The sequence below is a fragment of the Aulonocara sp. 'chitande type north' Nkhata Bay genome, linkage group LG9 (genome assembly GCF_057382095.1).
Source record: "Aulonocara sp. 'chitande type north' Nkhata Bay isolate Kocher_YH1m ecotype deep benthic linkage group LG9, A_spYH_male_GT1.1, whole genome shotgun sequence".
NCBI lineage: Eukaryota > Metazoa > Chordata > Actinopteri > Cichliformes > Cichlidae > Aulonocara > Aulonocara sp. 'chitande type north' Nkhata Bay.
This window is the reverse complement of record NC_141352.1, coordinates 9,004,512-9,026,621: the sequence shown is the minus strand read 5'-3', so window position 1 is coordinate 9,026,621 and position 22,110 is coordinate 9,004,512. Positions and strand designations below refer to the sequence as shown.

The 22,110-nt window shown below is 46.6% G+C and overlaps 3 protein-coding genes across 8 annotated transcripts in view; 2 read left to right on the top strand and 1 right to left on the bottom strand.

Annotated features, from left to right (window-relative positions):
- The first annotated feature begins 1,015 nt into the window (after positions 1 to 1,015).
- On the top strand, positions 1,016 to 7,081 carry riok3 (RIO kinase 3 (yeast)). Its single transcript, XM_086305617.1, has 13 exons — positions 1,016 to 1,347; positions 2,906 to 3,021; positions 3,146 to 3,288; positions 3,409 to 3,516; positions 3,682 to 3,791; positions 4,058 to 4,201; positions 4,273 to 4,400; positions 4,619 to 4,801; positions 4,870 to 5,029; positions 5,170 to 5,250; positions 5,822 to 5,911; positions 6,000 to 6,113; positions 6,270 to 7,081. The coding sequence occupies exons 1-13, from the start codon at positions 1,312 to 1,314 to the stop codon at positions 6,381 to 6,383; spliced, it is 1,527 nt and encodes a 508-aa protein (XP_086161743.1). The 5' UTR covers positions 1,016 to 1,311; the 3' UTR covers positions 6,384 to 7,081.
- A 1,152-nt stretch (positions 7,082 to 8,233) lies between these two features.
- On the top strand, positions 8,234 to 14,551 carry rmc1 (regulator of MON1-CCZ1). The gene is made up of 20 exons (XM_086305616.1): positions 8,234 to 8,471; positions 8,932 to 9,008; positions 9,466 to 9,550; positions 9,879 to 9,935; positions 10,014 to 10,100; positions 10,411 to 10,551; positions 10,767 to 10,870; positions 10,953 to 11,042; positions 11,140 to 11,245; positions 11,340 to 11,448; positions 11,798 to 11,842; positions 11,916 to 11,969; positions 12,208 to 12,336; positions 12,663 to 12,769; positions 12,857 to 12,976; positions 13,061 to 13,138; positions 13,213 to 13,317; positions 13,472 to 13,540; positions 13,618 to 13,705; positions 13,791 to 14,551. Exons 1-20 carry the CDS (start codon positions 8,373 to 8,375, stop codon positions 14,006 to 14,008), a joined length of 1,968 nt encoding a protein of 655 aa, XP_086161742.1. The 5' UTR covers positions 8,234 to 8,372; the 3' UTR covers positions 14,009 to 14,551.
- Positions 14,552 to 15,614: 1,063 nt separating this feature from the next.
- Positions 15,615 to 22,110, bottom strand: part of rreb1a (ras responsive element binding protein 1a) — a 54,790-nt gene continuing 48,294 nt past the window's right edge. For all 6 annotated transcript variants that reach the window (XM_086305611.1, XM_086305614.1, XM_086305609.1 and 3 more), the window contains one exon: positions 15,615 to 21,809. In XM_086305611.1, coding sequence (XP_086161737.1) covers positions 21,250 to 21,809 — 560 coding nt within the window. In that variant the 3' untranslated portion in view covers positions 15,615 to 21,249. The remainder of the gene's footprint in view (positions 21,810 to 22,110) is intronic.

Below are 22,110 nucleotides of genomic sequence, written 5' to 3'. Positions count from 1 at the left end.
GCAAATTTACCTTGCCTTTGGGTATAAATAAAGTTACCTTGACCTTGACCTTGACCTTCCTGCAACAAATAAAAACGATTATTTTATCCAATTTTCTGATTGTTTCATTTTTTGCTTTTATTTTTAAGTCCCACTTGGGCGGCTTCCGGTTTGGTTAATGTAAACACCGCGTGACTTTACACACCTGTGACAGCGAAGCGCGTTCGCGAGTCAACCTGTGCTGACAGATTGTAGGTCGTGCGCGCAGCCGCACAGTCTGAACGCGCATGCGGAACGCGCAGAGATGATGAAGCTTTCAAATACGTCATTTTTTTAAATTTTATTTCACATCGAAAATTTCACCTTTCACACCACACACGTGCTAATATATCATTTTCAATATAAATATTAATAATCTTTGTAACTGATTTAGCTGCTTGATTGTTAACATGTTTTATTATATTCTAAAAAGTTTCATCTTTAATCGTCTTTTTACTGATTTCTTTTTAATACGCGGTTCATTCAGGGGGCGCTGATGCGTTTCCAGCCCAGCTGAGAGATGGAATCTGTCCAGGGTGTCCCGGGTCTGCTCCGGGCACACGTCCGGGCACCAGTTTACCCAGTTTGCCTGGGACAAGATTACTGGGTTGGATGTGATATCTGCTAGCTGATGGTAAACGGTGGTTACATTTCTGGCTATTGAGGCTAAATCATTTATTTGTCTTTTATTTTATTTTCATATAATAAATGAAAAAGAAAATAACATATTAAAAGTAGAAAATGATACATCACTGGAAAGAAGCTTGATTTGTGTTACTTTTTAAATAAATTGATGCTCATGCGTTTTTTTTTTCAGATTTTGTGACTTTTTGACCTCCAGGCGATTTTAAATCAATGGAGTGGAAGAAAACAACTAAACATTGAGATTAAAGATGCAGACATTTGGATTTCAGAAGATTTTAGTTCTGGAAACGTATTAATTTAAAAGTGGGAGGGCTTTTATTGTGAAGGCGGGCAGTAGTGTCTTAGTTGAACAGTGACGTTCTTCCTGTCGTGCTAAGGGTCAACTGTTCTGTGAAGCTCCTCTGTGCGGCCTCTTCTGCCTCCTTACAGCCGTTGGTTTATTAAAAAATCTTCTGTTTCCGGCTCGTAAATTATTTCTGTCGCGGTTCCGGAAGTGTCCAGCACAGTTTGGCTCAGGTGTCACAGCGCGTGGAGGTTTTTATTCACCTTACTTTCTGGAAGTTTCAAAGCTAACGTTAGCTCAGCAGCTAGCCATCATTCACCCCACGCGGAGAGAATCGATCTATAATCATCATCATCGTCATCATCATGGATCAATCAGGAGTCACAGCGCAGACACCGAAGGTAGGTCCCTCCTCTGCCCGGCTCTCCTGCCGCGGTTATCGGTTAGACTTCGGGGAGCGGCCGCGGCTGCTGTTAGCCGCTCCCAGTGCTACCATGGCGGCTGTTTCCTTTAAAGGCTCTGGTTGCAGATAACCCGGGAGGCACCGGGTTAGCACCGAGCTGTGTGTTATTTTAGATAACAGCCTGTCAGCTGGTGGTTAAAGCAGGAGATGAGCTCACCGATGCTTCAGCTCAGACCACAGGCTGGCCGGTTTGACCCGGACTGGACCGGGCCAAGACAGCCTCTGTGATGACACACCTCTAGATTCCACCTGTTTATCCCGGAAACGTTTCGTGAGCCAAAGGTTTAGCTTCACATCGAGTCCGGGAGAGTTTCAGCTGTAACATCAGTTTTCCTTCGTCACAGAGAAATCAGCTGCCTGTGGGCTTGAACTATAACAGAAGTGACGCTACAGAGGAAGCTGCGGAGGCGCAGACTGTCCTGTAATCAGAAAACAGTGTTTGTTTTACTGTCAGTAAACAGGAAGTGTAGTTATCGGTCTATAACATAATTACTGTGCTGTAGTGGCTCGTGAGGGGGTCTGAGTCAGTGAGGAAAACGGTGAAACTTCAGGAAATCCAGTTAAAAGTCCTCCATAATTTCCAAAGTCCGGTGGACCAGAGTGGAGCCTCTGCCGGGCCATTTGTGGACTCCGGGCCTTATATTTAACACTCCTGCCCCAGACTGTAAATAATAACCAGCTGTGCTTCAGACATGTCTGAACATGTTCTTCTGTGCCTGGTGACTCAGGCCCACCTGTAGCTCCTGACTCACCTGTTCATGCAGCACCGAGGCTCGACTGAAGGCGGACTGGAGGAAATAAGAAACATCCATCTGTGAAAAACCAACATTTAAAAAACACTAAAATCTCGACTCCGTTTCCACCAGTTTAAACTTCAGCTCATTGGCTAAAATAAGCTCTGACTGCACCAGTATTTGAATTTTATTAGCTGATAATCAAGAAAAAGTTTTTATGATGACAGATTTTTCTTATCTTCTGTTTTTCTTTCTGATAATTTGTCAGATAGTTTTTGTCATTAAGATATCCTGAGTTTGGGGGACGTCCGTAGAGTAAATCAGGACATTTTGGGGGATTTTTGGACTATTTTTTGACCAAATAATCAATAACAAAGATTCCAGAAAACAATCCAGAAACTGTTGGTATCAGGAGAGAAATGATGTCATACAGTCCCGTGTTGGACTGCACACGCTTCACAAAAAGGGAGTGTGATATAAAATAATATATGTATATGATGCAAAAGATAAAAGCTCACCATAAACACATAAAATAATAAAATGTGTAAAACAGAAGTAAAAACAATAAATATCCATTTAAATCTGTGGAACATTAAAGAATGTGTGTGAATATAAACAGTGAATTAGTATAAAACTGAAGATCAAAGAAACCTGAGGTAATCGCAATGTCAGTAACATGATCCAAGTACTCTGATTACTCATGTGGGGCGTTCTCTGGAGGTCCTTCAGTCATTTCATGTGTCTATTCCTTGTCACTGTCAGAGCCCGTGGGGTTCGGCGGCCCCGGCGGCTCCAGCCTGCTCTCTCGCTGAGGTGATGAGCGAACAGCTGGCGAAGCAGCTGGACGAGGAGAATGCCGTCTTCCCGGCGCTCTCTGAGTAAGAGTTCCCGTTGAAGCTTCTGAGGGTTAAAAGTTTCCATCCTGTTAACGTCAAACGTTCCTGTCGTCAGTAAATCAAGAGCTTTAAAAGGTTCTCAGGTGGTAACGCGTCTGTCTCTCAGTCCTGCAGCCGAGCTGCTGCCCGACGAAGCCCCCGACACCACCAGCGACCTGATGCTCGCCCAGATGCTGCAGATGCAGTTCGACCGCGAGTTCGACGACCAGCTGCGGCGCGAGGAGAAGAAGTTCAACGGGGACAGCAAAGGTGATTCAGAAAGCTTCGGGTTATGTGAAGCAGTTGAAGTTCTGAAGGCGCCACGGTCGGCGTGTCTGTGAACAGCGGTTAATAAAGTTTCATTCAAAGTGTGACACGTTTCTGTTTTAGTGTCCATCTCCTTCGAGAACTACCGCATGGTTCATCCGTACGACGACAGCGACAGCTCCGGGGACGAGGTCGACTGGCAGGACACGAGACACGACCCCTACAGAGCCGGTAGGACGCCTGCAGGGGAGGACAAAATCACAGCAACACGTCAGAGCGCCAAACGGCGGCCTGACGCGTCAGTCGCTGAGCTTCTTTACACTCTGTCTCAACTTCACCATCATCCTTTTCTGTGTGTGTGTGTGTGTGTGTGTGTGTGTGTGTGTCTCGTCTCAGACAAACCTCAGACCACACCGAGGAAAGGCTTCACGGGGAAGGGGAAGAACATCACCACCAAACATGACGAAGTGACCTGCGGCCGCAAGAACACGGCACGCATGGACAACGTAAGATGGCCGAGCTCGCTTTGCTTAAATATCTGATTTGTAGATCGTTGTCTGAAAACAAAAAGAGTTCTCGTGTCGCTCAGATGAAGCCTGCGCGGCTTTCAAAGCTTCGTTTTGGCCTCAGCAGCACGGCAGGTTGAAGTGGGACGCTGTAGCTGCTGGGCAGCTCCGGGTGGAGCAGGTGGAGAACAGAGTGTGTGTGTCTCTAACACAGCAGGTATCAGCCGCACCGCCGTTTTCATTGCGTGCTGTTCTCCCTCGTCCAGTTTGCCCCGGAGGTCCACGTCGGTGACGGCCTGGGGATGGACCTGAAGCTGTCCAATCAGGTGTTTAACTCCCTGAAGCGGCACTGCTACAGCGAGCAGAGACGCAGCGCCAGGCTGCACGAGAAGAAGGAGCACTCCACCGCCGTACGTATGGAAACGCCCTCCGCCCGCTGCAGGATGCTGAAGCTCTCTGACTCCTCCTCCTCTCTCCTCAGGAGCAAGCCGTGGACCCTCGCACTCGCCTGCTGATGTACAAGATGGTGAACGCCGGCGTGCTGGAAAACATCAACGGCTGCATCAGCACCGGGAAGGAGTCTGTGGTGTTCCACGCCGACGGAGGGAGGTGAGCGGGAAAATCAGCCGCGAGGTTACAAATGCTTTGAGACGGGAAACGCACACCTGCCCACAGGTGGTGTTTGATTTACTGTGTGTGTGTGTGTGCGCGCGCGCGTGTGTGCGCGCGTGTGTGTGCGCGTGTGTGTGCGCGTGTGTGTGCGCGTGTGTGTGCGCGTGTGTGTGCGCGTGTGTGTGCGTGTGTGTGTGCGTGTGTGTGTGCGTCAGCCTGGAGGAGCAGCCCGTCCCAGACGAGGTGGTGCTGAAGGTGTTTAAAACGACGCTGAACGAGTTCAAGAACAGAGACCGCTACATCAAAGACGACTACCGCTTCAAGGACCGCTTCAGCAAACTGAACCCACGCAAGATCATCCGTCTGTGGGCCGAGAAGGAGATGCACAACCTGGGCAGGTGAGTGGAGTCCACGGGGGGGCGGCGGGAGCCGCTCCGTGACCTAAACCCCGGCTGTGTGCTTTCAGGATGAAGAAGGCCGAGATCCCGTGCCCGGAGGTGGTCCTGCTGAAGAAACACATCCTGGTGATGTCGTTCATCGGCAAAGACCACGTCCCCGCCCCCAAACTCAAAGACGCCATGCTGAACTCAGAGGACCTGAAGAACGCCTACTACCAAGTCCTCCACGTACGTACGCCCACAGGAAGTCCGCTTCTTTGTTTTCATTCCTTTCTCCTGCAGACGTCTCTGTCAGGATTAAATTCCGTTTCATTTTGAGTCTGAGAAGAAGACGTCTGACAGCGGCTTCTCGCCGTCTTCCCGTGCAGGTGATGCAGCAGCTGTATCAGGAGTGCAACCTGGTCCACGCCGACCTCAGCGAATACAACATGCTGTGGCACGAAGGGAAGGTACAGCTCAAAGTCAAAGTCAACTTTATTTGTCGATTCTGCCACATGTACAGGACATACAGAGAATAGAAACGACGTTACTCTCAAACCCTAGATAAATAGCAAATGAACATTTAAATATAAGAGTGATTAAAAAATGCAGGTAAAATAATTAAAAAGTAAAAATTTAAATAAATACAATTTTACATATAACAAGAAAGCTATACAATATAATGGGTAAATGACATTGGGTGTAAACCAGGCAGAGTAGTGCAAATAGGCAAATAGTGCAAATGGAGATTTAGTAATGTACGGTAAGAGAAAGTGTAACAACAGAGTCTTATGAGGTAGTGGCAGTCCAATGCTCCACAAAGTGACTGGTAACTGGTGCAGGCCAGTGAGTGAGTCAGAGAGTGTGTGTGTGTGTGTGTGTGTGTGTGTGTGTGTGTGTGTGACAGAGTTCAGTGAGACCGTGGAGGAGAGAGGGGAGAGGGGGCAGAATCGGGAGGGAGTTAAGCTGCCCTGCTTTTACCTGTCCTCCTCCCCCTCTTACCTTCTGTGATGTCATCAGTCACCCTCGCTCTCATTGCAGGTGTGGCTGATTGACGTGAGTCAGTCCGTGGAGCCCACCCACCCCCACGGTCTGGAGTTCCTCTTCAGAGACTGCAGGAACGTTTCCACGGTAAGCCCGTCTCCTCTCTGCTGGATCACGAAATTTAAACCTGACTCACGATTTCACTCGTTTTTATTTAAATCGTTTGTCGCTCCAGTTCTTCCAGAAGAGAGGCGTGAGCGAGGCCATGAGCACCTATGACCTTTTCAACGCCGTGACCGGCCTGAACATCCCCGTGGGCGCCGAGGACGAGGCCGAGTTCATGGCAGAGGTAACGCAGATGTTGCAGGTTGATGATCCTCAGTTATCAGGGTTGTCTGATGTTTTGGTGCCGGTTAAATTCTCGTGGGGTCGTTAAATTAGAGAAAAAGTTCAACACTGTGGTTAAGAAGCAGCTGGAGTCACGCGGCGTCTCTCTGCTCGACAGATCGTGGCGCTGGAGAAGAGGAACGAAGACCACATCCAGAAACGAGGCAAGAAAACCTTCCCGGTGACCTCGGAGGACGGCGGCCCCCCTTTAGAGCCCGACGCCGATGACTAACGCCCGCACAGCTCGCAGATTCTTCATGATCCCGCCGTGTTTTTAGACAAATCCGAAAAAGAGATGAACGGAGGACGAGGACGACGCCTCGGCACCTCCAACCCACCACCCTACTCGCTGCTTCCTGTAAACGGGAAGAGTGAGGGGGCGGGGTTAACGTTTAACCACATTGGACGTTAAAGTCAGAGCGTCAGACGATCAGAGGCGGTTTCCTGAGGCTCGGGTCTTCCTGCTAAGATTGTCCCACGCTGCTCGCAGTGTGTGTTTTTGTAAACGCTTCGTAGATTAAAACCCGACTTCAGGGGGAAACGAGCTGCTGCGTCACCGAGGCGCTCTTATTACCATCACGCTGCAGGAAAACAGATTTACCCTCAAAAACTTTAGAAAGAAGTAGAAATCAGCTGAAACCTCACTGTTGTAAAATCAAATGAATTTATTTTTCTTCTAGTAAAAACATTAAAGCTCCTGTTTTCCTGTGTTCAGGAGGCATGGAGGGTTGGGTCAAAGCAGGAAGTTCAAGAGTGAGAATGAAACGTTATGAACAGGTCTGCTGATTTCAGATGTTTACAGTGGAGGAGAGCAGGTGTGCCTGCAGGAAGCCCTGCTGTCTGCTGCTAGCTTCAACAGTAATGTCGGGTTTTCAACAGGATGTTGGTCTCATGGTGCAAATTCAGAATAAAACACAAACATGGAAAATTCTTCTTGTTGGCTTTTATTTTGTAAGAACATAATCCTTATCTGTGAGAACTCAGGAGCTCCAAGGGAAGTAAACACTAACCAGCACATGATCTGTCACATGACTTTGTGTGAGGGGGACTTCCTGTGTAAACTGATGGCCTTCAGAATAAAATGTTTTTTGCCCTCCAGTTTGACCTTACTTTGGAGGGATGCTAATAAATCAAGAACATCCACGTTAACTGTCCTAAAGCAGGACTAGTCCTTTAGTGAACATTAAAAGTGTGACGAAACATAAACGGGCTGATAAGCTGATCACATCTCTCGTAAACAGGTGTTCAACGGGTGCTTTCCTTTTTTATCTGATTATTATGATTCCTGCTCCAAACACGGGATCTTGTTTGGGAGATGGTCAAATATTCCTGCTGGTGTTCCATGTCAGCTGCATCCATCTTCAGGCACCCATCCACATCCAGGAGGAGGCGTCCTGGTCACATGCTGAACCACCTTGGTTTGCACCTTGTAATGTGGAGTACCGTTTCCTGTCTCTCAGGCGGAGTCCACGCACTCTTTGGAAGAAGATCGCTTCTGCTGGTGCCCACAGCTGTTGATAAGAGATGAGGTCAGGTTGGTAAATCTGCTTCACAGATGCTGCTCCGCTCTCCCCTCACTCGTGCAGAAGACACTGAACAACTTTAACTTTGTGAAAAACGGCCTCAGACATTTCTGATCTTGTCTCTCGCACCCGATTGCTGAGCACCCCTGTGCGAGCTGGGGGAAAGTAATTTCCTTCTTTATGATCCGCTTGTTTGATTTGCCCAAAACTTGGACATCGGATGATGAAGATGAAGCTGTCAGGCAGGAGGAAAACAGGAAGAGGTTCACTGATGTAGAGAAAGAGGACGCACAGAGGGTTGATTCTAGGGAAAGAGTGACACGGAGGCTGATGATCTGCTGTGGTCACTCTTACAGGGAGCAACTGAAAAAAGATGAAGGAGAATAAAAATATCTCCTAACATATAAAGTGATACACTAAAAATAATAAGCACCAGTATTGTTGACTGTGCAGTGACCTGCAAGAGGCAGTAGCTCAACTCCCACAACAACGCCACTGCTGGAAGCCTCCTCCGTTTTATACAGAGCCTCAGAGGATATGAACATCTAACAATAAAACTCCTGCTTTTATTGTGAAGGCTGCAGTGGAAGTCGTGTCTCTGGCCGGTTGCTTCGCTCTTCTTCCGCGATCAGAGGCCGGAGTCTGGAGGCAGAACCGAGCGGAAACCTGCGAAATAAAGCGGCGGCCAGGTGCGAAGGATGGCCGAGGAGCATTACCTGGAGCTGAGCGAGAACCCCGTGCAGTTCGAACATGCCTCGAGCGTCAACAACGTCTTCTTCGACGAGGCCAACAAGCAGGTGAGCTAACGGCTAACAGCTAACAGCTAGCAAAACTTCTGCCGGCGGATTTAAATGAATAAGTTCAAAAGCTGGAACATTTCCGGTAAAATGTGACAGTGGAGTTTATTTAAAACATATTTAATAATTGATTATTTTATTTAGGATGTTTACTGGCTTAAATTAAGCTCTGACTATGAAAAATAAGAAGTAACCCGGAGGACTTCACTCACTGTCAGCTGCTATTAAACTGCGATTAATCTGAACCACGATCAGCTGACGTGAAATTCTCCCAAACATGCTTCATTTTGTTTGGTTCGTTTTTACAGGTGTGGCCTCTTCTTCGCCATATTTGAGTGATAGAGGACATTTTCATCTCTTGTGTCAGTAAAAGTTGCTCAGACTTACACCGCTCTGGTGTTTGCGTGTTATATTAAACACACCTGTGTGCAGCTGTCCGACATCTGTTTTCTTTCTCCAGGTGTTCGCAGTGCGTTCAGGTGGAGCCACCGGGGTGGTGGTTAAAGGTCCTGATGACAAGAGCAGCGTCGCCTTCAGGTTCGTGGATTTAAAGCTAAAGCACGTCCGTGTTTTTAATCTTTATTTGTACCTGTCGCCACATGAGGGTAAACCTTCACAGCTCTGGGTTATTCTTGGTGGTTGAAGCCGGGCCTGGAGATGCTAATGAAGGCGTTGCACACAGCTGGGTATGCTTTGGAAGGTGTTCTTCAACTCAAACCCACGCTTCCCTGTGACCCCCCCCCTCCTTTATGTGTGCAAGTTCCATCTAAAGTGGGTTTAGGTTATCTCCCCAATGCCTGACGACGCTCTGAAAGTTGAATAACTTGTCCCAGATACTGAAACTCTCGGCTTCATGCTGCTGCTGGGTCTTTAAAGCCTTCAGGTCAGAGGTCAGAGTGACTGGAGAGGCCGAAACTGGAGCGATGCGTTCACTGGCAGTGTTTAGATCAGTAAAACGGGAATGCTTATGTAAACTGTGTGTTTGACTCGTCAGGATGGACGATAAAGGAGAAGTAAAATGCATCAAGTTTTCCATCGGTAACAAGATCCTGGCTGTGCAGAGAACCTCCAAGTCTGTGGTGAGTTCAGGGACACTCAGACATGGTCTTAATAGGCGCAGAGGAGCGGCGGGGCTCCTGCCTTATTTCGCCTCATTGTGGTCTCGTTTCTAAAATCCTGCACACTTATTTGATAAAACTGTGCCTCTAGTGGAGAATTTATGATACAAACCTTTTTATTTGTAAATGTTGAATTTTTTGTTGGAAGTTCAGTTTTTATTGTAAATGTTTGTTATTTTTTTCCTTCTGGTCATGCAGGTCACGCATGCTTGGTTAGCGATGGTTTCAAATGTGACGTTTCTGTTTTGAATGTTTCTGATCCGGGCGAACGCTGTTTTTGTGTTGGCAGGATTTCATCAACTTCATCCCCGACTACCCGCACACAGAGTTCAGTCAGGAGTGTAAGGTACGCTGCAGTTCCTGCTGTTTGCAGGCCGTCTGCTGACGGACGAACTGGGCTCATGATGTTTGTGTCGCTCCGCAGACGAAGAACGCCAGCATTTTAGGTTTCTGTTGGACCAACTGGAACGAGGTCGTCTTCATAACCGACCAGGGAATCGAGTTTTACCAGGTAACCCGAACAGCTCGCCCACAGAGAGCTGTGCTGAGTGTTTGGCTCTGCGTGGTCATGTGACTCAAATCTTCATACAATGTCCTCTGATTGGAGAGTTCAAAGGAACAATTCAGTGTTTGACCTGTTGAAACGTCTCATCTCCATGTGTGCGTTCTACAAGGACAAACAGGAAGTGACATCAGTTTGATGCCTGGCACTTTGGTTCTCGTCATTTAAGACGATAAACGTGAAAAGTGTCTGTGTGTGCCTCAGGCTCACCTGAGCTTTACCTGTTCAGCTGTGATGTCATGACCTCCTGTGTGCTCAGGTGTTTCCAGACAAGCGCAGCCTGAAGCTGCTGAAGAGTCAGAGCATCAACGTGAACTGGTACCAGTACTGCCCCGAGACCGCCGTCATCCTGCTGTCCACCACCGTGCAGGGGAACATCCTGCAGCCCTTCGCCTTCAGGGTGAGGCGGATACTCACGTCGCTATAGCAACACAAAGCTCGTCATTTTGATTTCAGTGTGCGTGCGTTCATTGGTCGGTTTAGAGGCCGTTTCTGTGCAGCAGCACATCCACATCGCTTCATTGTGCATCCTGAATGGATCATTTCTAGAGTGGGCGTGGCTTCACCTGCAGTCGAGGTCAGCTGATGTGAGGAAACTTTGTTTTGCTGTTCCAGAACGGGACCATGTCCAAGATGTCCAAGTTTGAGATCGAGCTGCCGGTTGTCCCCAAACCCGCCAAACTCAGCCTGTCGGAGAGAGACATCGCCATGGCAACCATGTAATTCACAGGCTGGGTTATTTTCTTTTGTTTGTGCTGCACTTAAAAAAACAACAACAATGACTTAACTATGTGTTTGCAGCTATGGTCAGCTGTACGTGATGTACCTGAAGCATCACTCGAGGACGGCCAACAGTCCCAGTGCAGAGGTGGTGCTGTACCACCTGTCCAGGTAAACGCTCCGCAGCGTCTGCTGATTGCTGGACTGGAGCTTTAAAACGCGCTGACGCTTTAAATCCAGGCTCTCGTGTTCCCTCTGTGTGGCTCAGGGAAGGTTCCTGTAAGAAGAGTCACGTGCTGAAGCTGAACACGACGGGCAAGTTCGCTCTGAACATCGTCGACAACCTGGTGGTGGTTCATCACCAGAGCTCGCAGGTTAGAGCCCCGTCCTTCCTCTGAGGCGCCGGGCACGGTGGAGCTGATGATCTCAGGTATTTTTGTTAAACCGGCTTCATGCTCTGTCATTCAGACCTCGCTGATCTTCGACATCAAGCTGAAGGAGCCCGACTGTGCCCTGAACATCCACCAGCCCGTCCTGCCCGCCAGGTCCATCCACCCCTACAGGATCCCGCTGTCAGGTACGCACGAAAGCTACCAATGAATCAAGATGTGATCGAACTGCAAACGTTCAGCTTTGAATAGATGAAATGAGTTAGTTGAACAGGAAATATGTGATTAACAGCAGAGGAGTTACAGGCACCCGTGAGAAGAGCACAGAATCGAACCTGCGCCTTTAAGTAGCTGTGAAACAGAAGTGAAGCTGAGAGGAGCAAAGCATCGAAAGCTGGGATTAGAATCCGAAGCGTGAGGTTGGCACCGACTGCAGACCTCTGCTGTTTATCGACGATGCTGCTTAGTTAGTCGTGAAGGTGACGCTCTGCTGTGAAGCTGTGCTTCTTCTTCACCGTCCTCTCGTCTTCCCCGCAGGGCCGGCGGCCGTTCCTTCGCAGCCTCCGGTGCCGTGTCAGCTCTGTATCCTTTCCTCACAGTAAATGTTTGATTCGCTGCCAGTCTCAGGCGTTTCTTTTCCTCAGCGTCACTCCAGACTCCTCCTCCTGGAGCGTCTTCCAGCCAGACATCATCATCAGCGCCAGCGAAGGTGAGCAAACGCACAATGGAGAAAATACACTTAATGCTACGTTCAGGGTGAATCCATGGTGGGGTTGAAGTTCAGTCCAGGCGTCTCCTGCAGTAGAGCAGCCCTGATGGAAATCCTGTTTTATCTGAGCCCGACGTCAGAGACGTTTCATTTTCTCGCACATAAGTCAAACAACAATTCTGTGAACGGACTAAAAATGATTGTTCCACCATCCACAGCATCATTTCTGCTGTTTCAGGTTACCTGTGGTACCTGCAGGTGAAGCTGCCGCCCACAGTCAACCTGCTGCAGGACAAAGGCAAACTGATGGACTTCCTGTTACGGCGCAGAGAGTGCAAGATGGTCATCCTGTCGGTCTGCTCGCAGAGTGCGTATCTAACCGCCGCTCGTCTTTACTCTGATCAGAAATCGAAGCTGATGATGAGATGGCGCTCTGGTTATGAAGAAAACCAGAGCGACTCACCTGAGGATCCAGCTGCTCCTCTGGGTCGACGTTTCTGCTTCGATGCTCCGTAAAACATAAAATAAGCTGTGAGCCAGGAATGAGGGGATGTAGAAACCAGTGAAACCAGTAACACCAGGCACAATCTGAGGCAGCAGCTCGACCTGTAGTTCGCATATTCATGCTGTTATTTCCTCTGAACGGCGAGCTGTGCCACGAGCCAAAGTCCCACTCTTCTGTCTGTGTTGCAGTTCTGGAGGTCGGCGAGAAGGGAAGTCTTCCTGTTGTGGCGACCGTGTTTGACAAACTCAACCAGGTGTACAAAGATTACCTGGAGGCGGAGCAGAGCTACACTCAGGTGAGGCACCCACGGAGCTTCCTGCTCCCTAAAGTCACCTGATCTGATTTCTAACAGGGTTTTTTTTTTTTTTTTCCCCGTTTGCAGGCGATGGAGTCCGGACCGAGCCGAGGAAGCGCCGCCCAGAAGCGTCCGGTCAGAACTCAGGCCGTCATCGACCAGTCGGACATGTACACGCACGTCCTGTCCTCGTTCACGGAGAGGAAGGTACGCCGCACGGGCTCCTGTGAGTTTCCACCCAAACGTTTTCAAACCAGGTGATGTGATGAACTTCCTGCTCTGTGCCCGCAGGGCGTCTCCCACAAGTTCATCATCGCCGTGCTGATGGAGTACATCCGCTCTCTGAACCAGTTCCAGATCACCGTCCAGGTAACTCAGCAGAGCCACGCGAGCAGGCTGGGATTGTTACTGGTCCTGGTAACACCTGTAATGGTTTTTTCCAGCATTACCTGTACGAGCTGGTGATCAAGACGCTGGTGCAACACAACCTGTTCTACATGCTGCACCAGTTCCTGCAGTACCACGTCCTCAGCGACTCCAAACCTCTGGTGAGTTCAAACCAGGAGCTCATCCTGAGACGCCGAGTCTGCGGGTCTGTCGACGCCCCTCATCTCCCGTTGAGCCCGAGCAGAGCTCGTCTTCCTCGACGTGCTGGTTACGTCCATCGTTTCAGTGTCTCATTGTTGAATTGTGTCCTCTCAGGCGTGTTTGCTGCTGTCTCTGGAGAGCACGTACCCACCCGCACACCAGCTGTCCCTGGACATGCTGAAGGTACCAAACAAGCTTAAAAACCTTCACGTGGTCATTTCATTGGTTCATCGCTGTAAACTTCCTGTTTGCGTTCACAGCGTCTGTCCACGGCCAACGACGAGATCATCGAGGTTCTGCTGTCGAAGCAGCAGGTTCTGGGCGCGCTCAGATTCATCCGCAGCGTCGGTGCGTTGATCCTGAGGCGTTTCCTCCCTCACACACACGAATGTGTTTAACGCAAACTCGCCCTGACGTGTTTCTCCCGGCGCAGGTGGCCACGACAACGCGTCTGCGCGGAAGTTCCTGGACGCGGCGCAGCAGACCGGAGACCAGATGCTGTTCTACACGGTGTTTAGGTCGTTCCAGCAGAGAAACCAGCGACTCAGGGGAAGCCCCGCCTTCAACCCAGGTGAGCACTGCGAGGAGCACGTGGCTCACTTCAAGCAGCTGTTTGGGGAGCAGGCGTTGATGAAGCCCTCCACCGTGTGAGCCCGGTCTCCGTGGCGAGGAGACGACTCGACGGGACGCAAATCATCGCGTACGTTCACGTGCACACGAGTGTCCTGCTGCAGGAAACCGTGAGAGTGACGCCACAGAGCATCCTAGCATGCCGCCCCCAGGGTTAAGAAAAGGTGGTGTTACTGTGGCCCGATCCCTGCTGCTCCACCTTAAATGTTAACAGGATGTGTTAATTTATGATGATTGCTTTTGCTAAAATCTTCCTCCTCTGCGGCTCTAACACCTTCATGCGGTCGGGTTTACCTGCACAGATGATCCTGATATCGCTCTGATATCAGCTGTTGTGGGAGGGGCCAGAGCCTGCACCGCTGTGTGTTTGTGGGGTGAATGTGAGGTGTATATTCTGTAAGATAAAGATGAATTATTGTGCATGAACAGGTTTTAATGTCATGAAATCAACATGTCTGTGTGCAGCTAATAAAGGTTTAACTGAAAATCCGTTGTCAGTTCCATCCATGTCCTCACACACACCTCAGCCACTGAAGGACTTTTATCTAACGTTCAGCAGCTTTGGGTTCATGACTGCAGCCTGGAGTCGAACCTCCAACCAGCAGAGCTGCTCTGAGCTACACCTGTCAGCACGAGGATCACACAGCGTCCCGGTTTCCATTTTCAGTTCTTGTACCAGAACATTTTTAACTGATAGGCGAAAATTTCAAATGTTTGGCTCCAACCATCGACGTGTATGAAGGAGAGTTTGGGTTTAGTCTGGACATCTCGTTAAAATCTGATGGCATTATGAACAAAGCACCATCAGACTGTCGCGTGCAGTAACATCTGGAAAGAGTCTGATCGTCAGTTCAGTTTTTTTCTTTTGCACTGCAGTCCATCATCAGCCCCCCAGAGCCCGAACCTCAGCGTGACTGAAGCAGTGTGGCGCCATCGACAGACGGCTGAAAGCTAAAGAAAAGCTTTGAATGTCCTTTAAGGCTGGAGAGCTGCTCCTGAAAGAAAGCTGCCTCAGAGTTCAGGCTGCGGACTTCTTGAGAAGTCTCTCTACTCCGTTTTTGTCTCATATGCTGTGGCTTCACGTATGTTTGCAGATGCTTCAGTAAACGGCTCCTTCCATTTCCCAGGCAAAGAAATGTGGCGTGGGCCGAGACCTTCGCCTAAGGTGTGGCTGCATGTGCAAGGAAACTTTAAAAGTTTGTTTCGTCAGATTTGGTCGATGATTCTGTACATGCCAGATTCAGATGTTAAAGTTATTGATCTCTAATCATTCAGATTGACACTTCAGTGTCATCACCCAGATATATCCATAGATTCATGGCAAAACGTGCTTCTACAGGGACTCTGGTCCTTCAAGATGCAGAAAAGAGTACCAACTCTACGTCCTCTGCTGTACTTTTACTCAACACTGAAGTATGTCTATCAGACGACAAATAAAACTTTAGGAATCTGATAGAAACCCTCCTATCCCACAAAAATACTACACTACAGCGTTAAAGAACACAATGCAATGTAGTGTAAATATGAACTGAATAAGATCAGATGTTTTCTACAATAACTAGACTGGAATTTGTTTTTTTTACATAACATTTGCCTCCTAAAACTGTCATTTAAACACTTGTGACAAAAAAGCCGTGGACGGTCTTTGATTCACACACCTTTCCTTGATATATTCTTTATTGCTTTCTCTTATTGGGTTGAATACAGAACAGGTTTACATCTCTTGACTTTGTGAAACACTGTCATGTTTGAGAGGACAGACGAGGGAAACCACCACAGAGGAAAAGAAATCAACGTTTTTCAGACGATTGTGTCTTAATGCTTTCTGATTGAGGTCCAGCATTTGTGCGAGTGTGTTTAGAAATCTCCTCTCTGACGTTCCCTTTGACCTCTGACCGGGACGCAACATTACACAGGAGGGCGAAACCGAACCAGAGGAGGACTTCAACCAAATATCTGTGTGTGGAAGGAGGGGGGGGGTCTGTCTTTTAATCCAACCACACATTTGTTTTTGACGAGTTCACAGTCAAGTGCTAAATGTAGTGATTGACAGTTCTGACTCATTAAAAAGAAAAAAAAGAGAGACAACGTAATCAGGACAAGTTGCAACTCAGGAAATAAGAACATGAAGCATTTTGAATATGGATTCGTGAAAGACCCTGAGAGCGAGGTTATATATAATTTCATATATATGTGTGTGTGTGTGTGTGTGTGTGTGTGTGTGTGTGTGTGTGTGTGTGTAGCACAAGAAGTGATGAGAAAAGAGAAATCATCCATAATTGAACAAATTAGATTAACATGCAAAAAAACAAAAACCTAACCTAAAAGTCACCCTTTAACTGAACACAATGGATTTTCACAGTTTTATACGCATTTATATATCATAGAGAAAAAAATAAGAAACAAAAACTAACAACACAATAAAACCAATAGACCCAAACAATCTGTTCTCAACTCATATACAGGAGATCTACATAAAGCTTTTTGGATTCAGAGGGATTCTTATTGCTAGTCCGATTCGCACCCCGGCCCGCTGCACCTATGGTGAGCCGGTTAGTCCACGACACAAACCATCAGTTTCTCAAAACAGTTCTGCAGCATAAATGTGATACTCTTAATACATGGCTTCTTCTCAAGTCATTGTAGAAACTAAACACACACACACACACACACACACTCGCCTGGGCTCCAAATAAATACATTTAAAAACAGTCCACGTGCATTCGAATGGAAGTCCAGTATTCATATGGCCGTGCGCACACACACACACACACACGTAATCCAGAGGGAGCACAGAGGGAGCTAACAAAACAGGAAACAGTTCAGAGAGAAAGGGAGGATTTCCTCCCGGCCACGAAACTTATTAACTCAACTGTGATTAACATCATGGTTAACTTTACTCGCTTTGACTAGAGTGGCAAAGTTGCAAAAAAAAAAAAAAAAAAAATCACCAATCTATCTTAGGAACAAATTCATTTAAAAAACATTACTGAAGTAAATCTATGGAAATGCTGATACATTCTATTAAACTCTGAGGAAATGCTTCAATTATGGAAAATTTTAAGCCGCTGACAAACTATTTAGACGACGCTATCTTTATTTTTTTTAAAAAAAAAAAAAAGACCGGGTGTTAGCATTTTAGCTAACTTTTAGCTAGTTTCTTCCATAATCTGCTCCATAGTTTGTTTGTTTTTTAAATTTATTAAACATGATTCAAATGCGTTAATCAATCGATGCTGACTAAGCTAAAAATAAACAAGCTAGTAAGCTAGCTAGCATGATGGATTATTGTTAGCCACTAGCCTACAAGCTTTAATAATTTTTTTCAATTTTGAGCAACAACATAACTGCTAAGGCACTAAAACAGGAGGAAAAGCCAAACAAACGCTTTTGATCATCTTCGTATTTTCCAAATCAAAATGATCTAAATGCAAATATATAAATTTTAGTTGTAGTTTTCACAGCTTTAGATGAGATGTTAGCTGCTGAAAATAACGGAGGAATGAATGCTGTATTGGGGCTCGCTCTGCTTTGAAAGAAACTAATATTTAATTTTTATTCATTAACAGCTCAAAAAGGGAAATTCTACATTTTTATCGTACTTTAGCTTTCTAAATTTCATTAAACGTTTGTGAGGCCCAAATGATTTGATGTATTGACAAAAATATAAACATTACAGAATGGAGGAAACTGACTCCCTTTCTCTCTTGATTGTGTTACGACAGTCCATGCTAATATTACTAATAGTATTAATAGTAGTAGTAGTTTTGGAAGTTGTTAGTGCCACTTAACGGCAGCTACAAGTCAGCTCAGTTGTGGTTGTTCAATATATCTCGAGTAAATGGCTGACTGCTGCTGGCCTACAGTTCCGTTATGAGCCGCTGAGGTTTGATTTGCTTATGAGGTTGCTTGATATTTAAAAAAAAAGAAAAAAAAGAAAAAAGAATCTGTACAAGATTATTAAGTATTATCAATCTTTACATGAAAAAGAAAACATATACATGCTATCAGGATCAATAGCCCTGATGTTATGGGTTCGTTTGGATAGGCTGGTCCAGGGGTGACGTTAGCCCTTTTATTTGTGTGTGTTTGTGCAGCGGGTAATACAGTTCGGGAACACAAAATAGTGTCGTGATTTCACCCCCACTCCAACCGACCCATCCGCCCATCCCTCTCACCCCTTCATTTAGCTCCTCTTTCAACGTACAGCTAAAGGGATCATTTTGAAAATGAACTGATTGTCTATAATGCCAAATTCTTAACCACAAATCCACCTTAGGGCTGGGCGATAAAACAGCAACAGAGGTTATCACAGTATGAACTCAATAAAAATTTAACAAAAGCTCAATAATGGTTTTGCGAATGCTGGAAGGGCAAAGATATCCTCAGAAAGGTAACTCTGCTTCAGTAGTTTGGAAATGACATTTGGCAATTTATAATCTGGAGAATGAACAGATCAGCTAACATCAGGCATTATTTTTTCTTCAAATAGCAGAAAGTAATTACAGTCCCAAACTAGTGTTGTTAGTAGACGCAGACCCTCAATTCCATACGACTTATCCAGCAGCAAACGTCAACATTTTCAAGCACCGGGCCTTTAAACTTCAAATAAATAATGCACTGATTTATATTAAAGTAACTATGTATGGAAGCTTGTTTCCTTCAGGAAAAAATAATAATAATAAAATAATAAAACAAAAGTAATCGCCAGGTAAAAGGTGTGTCAAAATTTTAACAGTTCAGTTTAGATATTTCAAAAATTGAATAGTACTATTGAGTATCTTGATTTTTAAGGTTACTGCTCAGTAAAAGCAGAGATATCAAGACATGAAATTTTGAGTTGGTAAGTTTAACTTTCAAGTTACTTTTCAGGATCTTGAAATTTCAAGATACATAACTTGAAACGTCGACCTATGGAAAACAAATACAACAAGCTTTCACAATAACAACTATCAACTGATATTTATTTATTTGTTTTTTTAAATTGTGCTCAGATTCTTAGCCTCATCGCCCAGCCCTAACCAACTCTCACTACATAGTTTCCAAAACACAAGCAAAGTACATGTCAAATAGAAACTGAACGTTTTCAGTTGTTCTCTTTGTATCAGCACAGATGAACACAAAAGAGGTACAAGTCCTCATGTACTTTCAGAAGAAAAGGTGGGGGTAAAATGGGACAAGCCGTGCTAAACAAGTCCAGGGCCAACTCAAGAAACACGGATAATACTGTAAGAGGACTAGCTAGGCTGACACTTAGCTAGAAATCCTGCTAACTAGCTTAGTCATGTTTGGTCTTATCTAATCCGGTCAGTTAATATTAGTTAAGATATGTTTTTACCCAGTAGGTAGGTGATGTCCCAGGATCCAATTAGCAAAACCCAACCTTGTAATCAGAGCTAGCTAGAGCTAACTAACCAAACCAAAACATTAACAGAGTAAACACAAGTCTGGGCAGGCTGGTTAATTCTAGCTAGCCTGTAGCATTTTTAGCCTGTGGGCGATATGTTGGAACCCAATAAGAAAACCTAAGCTTATATTAGAGATAAGAAGGGCCAACTAACCATACCAAGTTATTTAACCAAGTTAATCCGTTGCTAGCTTTGTTATAGTCAGTTATTGCCATCTAATACTACCTTTTTACTATTTTGATATCTTAGGGTTTTTATCATCTTGCCTGCTCTGGTCAGTTTTTCCAAACTAACTCTAACATTTTCTAATGTCTAATTGCTCCCGAAGAAAAGCTGATGCCAATGTAGGTAAAATACCACTAGCTAGCATCATACCGGTTTTTAACCGTGGTATTAACAAATTCCTTGCCATTTCTATGTTCTACTAAATTAGCTTCTATTTGGGTTAGTGTGCATGCCGTGTTTGAAGCTACACTAATGAGTTAGCCCTGGCTTGCTTTGATTTGGCCCACAGTAGAAACCTGGCCTGCAGAGCATTAGCCCAGCTTAGGAAGACATAGGATTTAAAGGGTTGCCTACAGAGCTGCTCGTCGGTTGCTTTAATGGTTGCAGTTAAAAAGCAGAAGTTGAGGTAAACTGAACCTAAGTCAGGTATTAGCGGCGTTACACATTAGCACGCTGGAGGCCCTGTAATAAACCCTATAAGAATACTAGGGGGTGACGATGAGAGACAGGTGGGAGTCGCGCACACTCACTCACACCCATACACAAACACAAAACCTTTTGATTTGTTCAGTTACATATATATAAAAAAAATCCACGAAAATGAATTCCCATCCCTACACCTAAATGTCACTGGTAATCGCACACATGCAGAAAAACAGAAAATACTCGAGCATCACGTGCCTCATGTTTAACTCTCTGTACACACATGGAATCAACTGAGAATGATTATGAGTGAGAAATTATGAGCACACACACAGGCCGACTCACAGGGTGGCTTCAGGGATCAATAGTGTGATGGGTTTAAAAAAAACAAAACAGGAAGAAGAAACACGGAGAACACAAACACTATTTTCTGCCCTTTCAAGAGTTCCTCTTCACACAGAAATGCGACTTTGAGAAGTTCGTGAATGTTTTCTTGTGTTTTGCCGAGCCGGCCAAGAGTCGGAACAACGGCGAGGCGTTTTCCAGTTACAAAAACAAAACAGAAAAAAAGCTACCTCGGTCACACGGTGGCAGGCGGCCGCCAGTTGACGGTGGTGGTCTTTGTGGTGAATCTGGGCCGCTTCGGCAGCCGTGCAGCTGTCGCCTCGCTCTTCAGTTTTATCCAAAACATATCAAAAATATCGACTGGTCAAACCGGACAAGCGGTTGGTGAATTTCTAATTTAGGAAATCCGAAACGTTGTGAAAGCATATTGTTCAGACACGTGTGTCGCGACGTCCAGCTCTTAATTTAAATACCGAAGAAGAATGGCAGATGCCATGTCTCAGTCTCTGTCTGTCTCTTGGCGTCTCCAAAGTTGATCATTTCTCTAAGAAAAATCTAGAACAATAATAAATCGTAACTTTATTCTTTTTATTGCTGAAATATAGATTCCCCCGCACAAAAAAATCTTATGTAAATCATTGTCATCATAAAAAGCTATAAAAATTAGATCCATTCTCCGTAATAATGCAGATAAAGATATAGCAAAAACATCTTTTAGGACTAGTAGTAAGGCACTTCAAGAAAACGAGGATTTCGTCTCTCTATCAAAAAGGGTTTCAGGGCTGGTTTTTGCATCGTCATCAAAGGTGTAGCGTCTCTCCGACCGTATGGCACTGCGGTGTTGTGGTTAGGGGTTCGCCCTCACTCCACGCCCACCAGAGGAGGCTCTCCGTTGGGCAGGATGTGTTCCAGAGGGGGCTTGGCGTGGATCTCCAGCAGCCCCTGGATAAAGCCCTGGGTGGGGGTGGCTGCTGCCGCTTCCCCTGGCGGGCAGTTGGTGGAGGAGTGAGAGGGGTCTTTGGAGGCGTTTGGGTCAGATGTCAATTCGGCGCTAGTAGTTGTCTTTGTGTCAGTAGCTTGGCGGCTGGGAGTCGAGTCGACGGCGGTCGCAGGATCCGAGTCCCCACCGGACTCTGTTGGTTTCGAAGGGCTCTGTTCCTCCCCCTCGTCCATCACGTCCTCCTCCTCCAGCTCCTTCATCCCGGCTGCGGCGCTCCCGCACTCACTCTCGTTCTCTGAGGGCGGGCAGGTGGAGGTCGGGGTCGGGGTGCAGGAGTCACCGTCCTCGCTGCCGGCGTCGTCGTTGGCGCCAGAGGAGCCGTCAGCACCGCGGGTTTTCAGGTGGATCCTTTGGTGCCGGACCAGGCTGTGCTTCAGGGTGAAGGTCCTCTCACAGGTCTGACACTGATAAGGACGCTCACCTGGAGGCAGGACGAGCGAGGAGTCAGAGCGAGGAAGACAGTACAGGTAACAACAACAAAGACAGTCATAAATGTATAACCACAAAAAGACCACAACATTCACAGCCACAGGTGACCTGTGTGACCTCAGGTGTGTCGTACCTGTGTGTGACCTCAGGTGTGTGACCTCAGGCGTGTCGTACCTGCGTGTGACCTCAGGTGTGTCGTACCTGCGTGTGACCTCAGGTGTGTGACCTCAGGCGTGTCGTACCTGCGTGTGACCTCAGGTGTGTCGTACCTGTGTGTGACCTCAGGTGTGTGA

Excerpts from the sequence above, each read along its gene's own strand:
- riok3 (XM_086305617.1), top strand. The coding sequence starts at position 1,312 with ATGGATCAATCAGGAGTCACAGCGCAGACACCGAAG. Across the intron at positions 3,289-3,408 it reads GTTCAACGGGGACAGCAAAG|TGTCCATCTCCTTCGAGAAC; the intron begins GTGATTCAGAAA and ends TTTCTGTTTTAG. Across the intron at positions 5,251-5,821 it reads TGCTGTGGCACGAAGGGAAG|GTGTGGCTGATTGACGTGAG; the intron begins GTACAGCTCAAA and ends CTCTCATTGCAG.
- rmc1 (XM_086305616.1), top strand. The coding sequence starts at position 8,373 with ATGGCCGAGGAGCATTACCTGGAGCTGAGCGAGAACCCCGTGCAGTTC. Across the intron at positions 8,472-8,931 it reads TCGACGAGGCCAACAAGCAG|GTGTTCGCAGTGCGTTCAGG; the intron begins GTGAGCTAACGG and ends TTCTTTCTCCAG. Across the intron at positions 12,770-12,856 it reads CGGAGCAGAGCTACACTCAG|GCGATGGAGTCCGGACCGAG; the intron begins GTGAGGCACCCA and ends CCCCGTTTGCAG.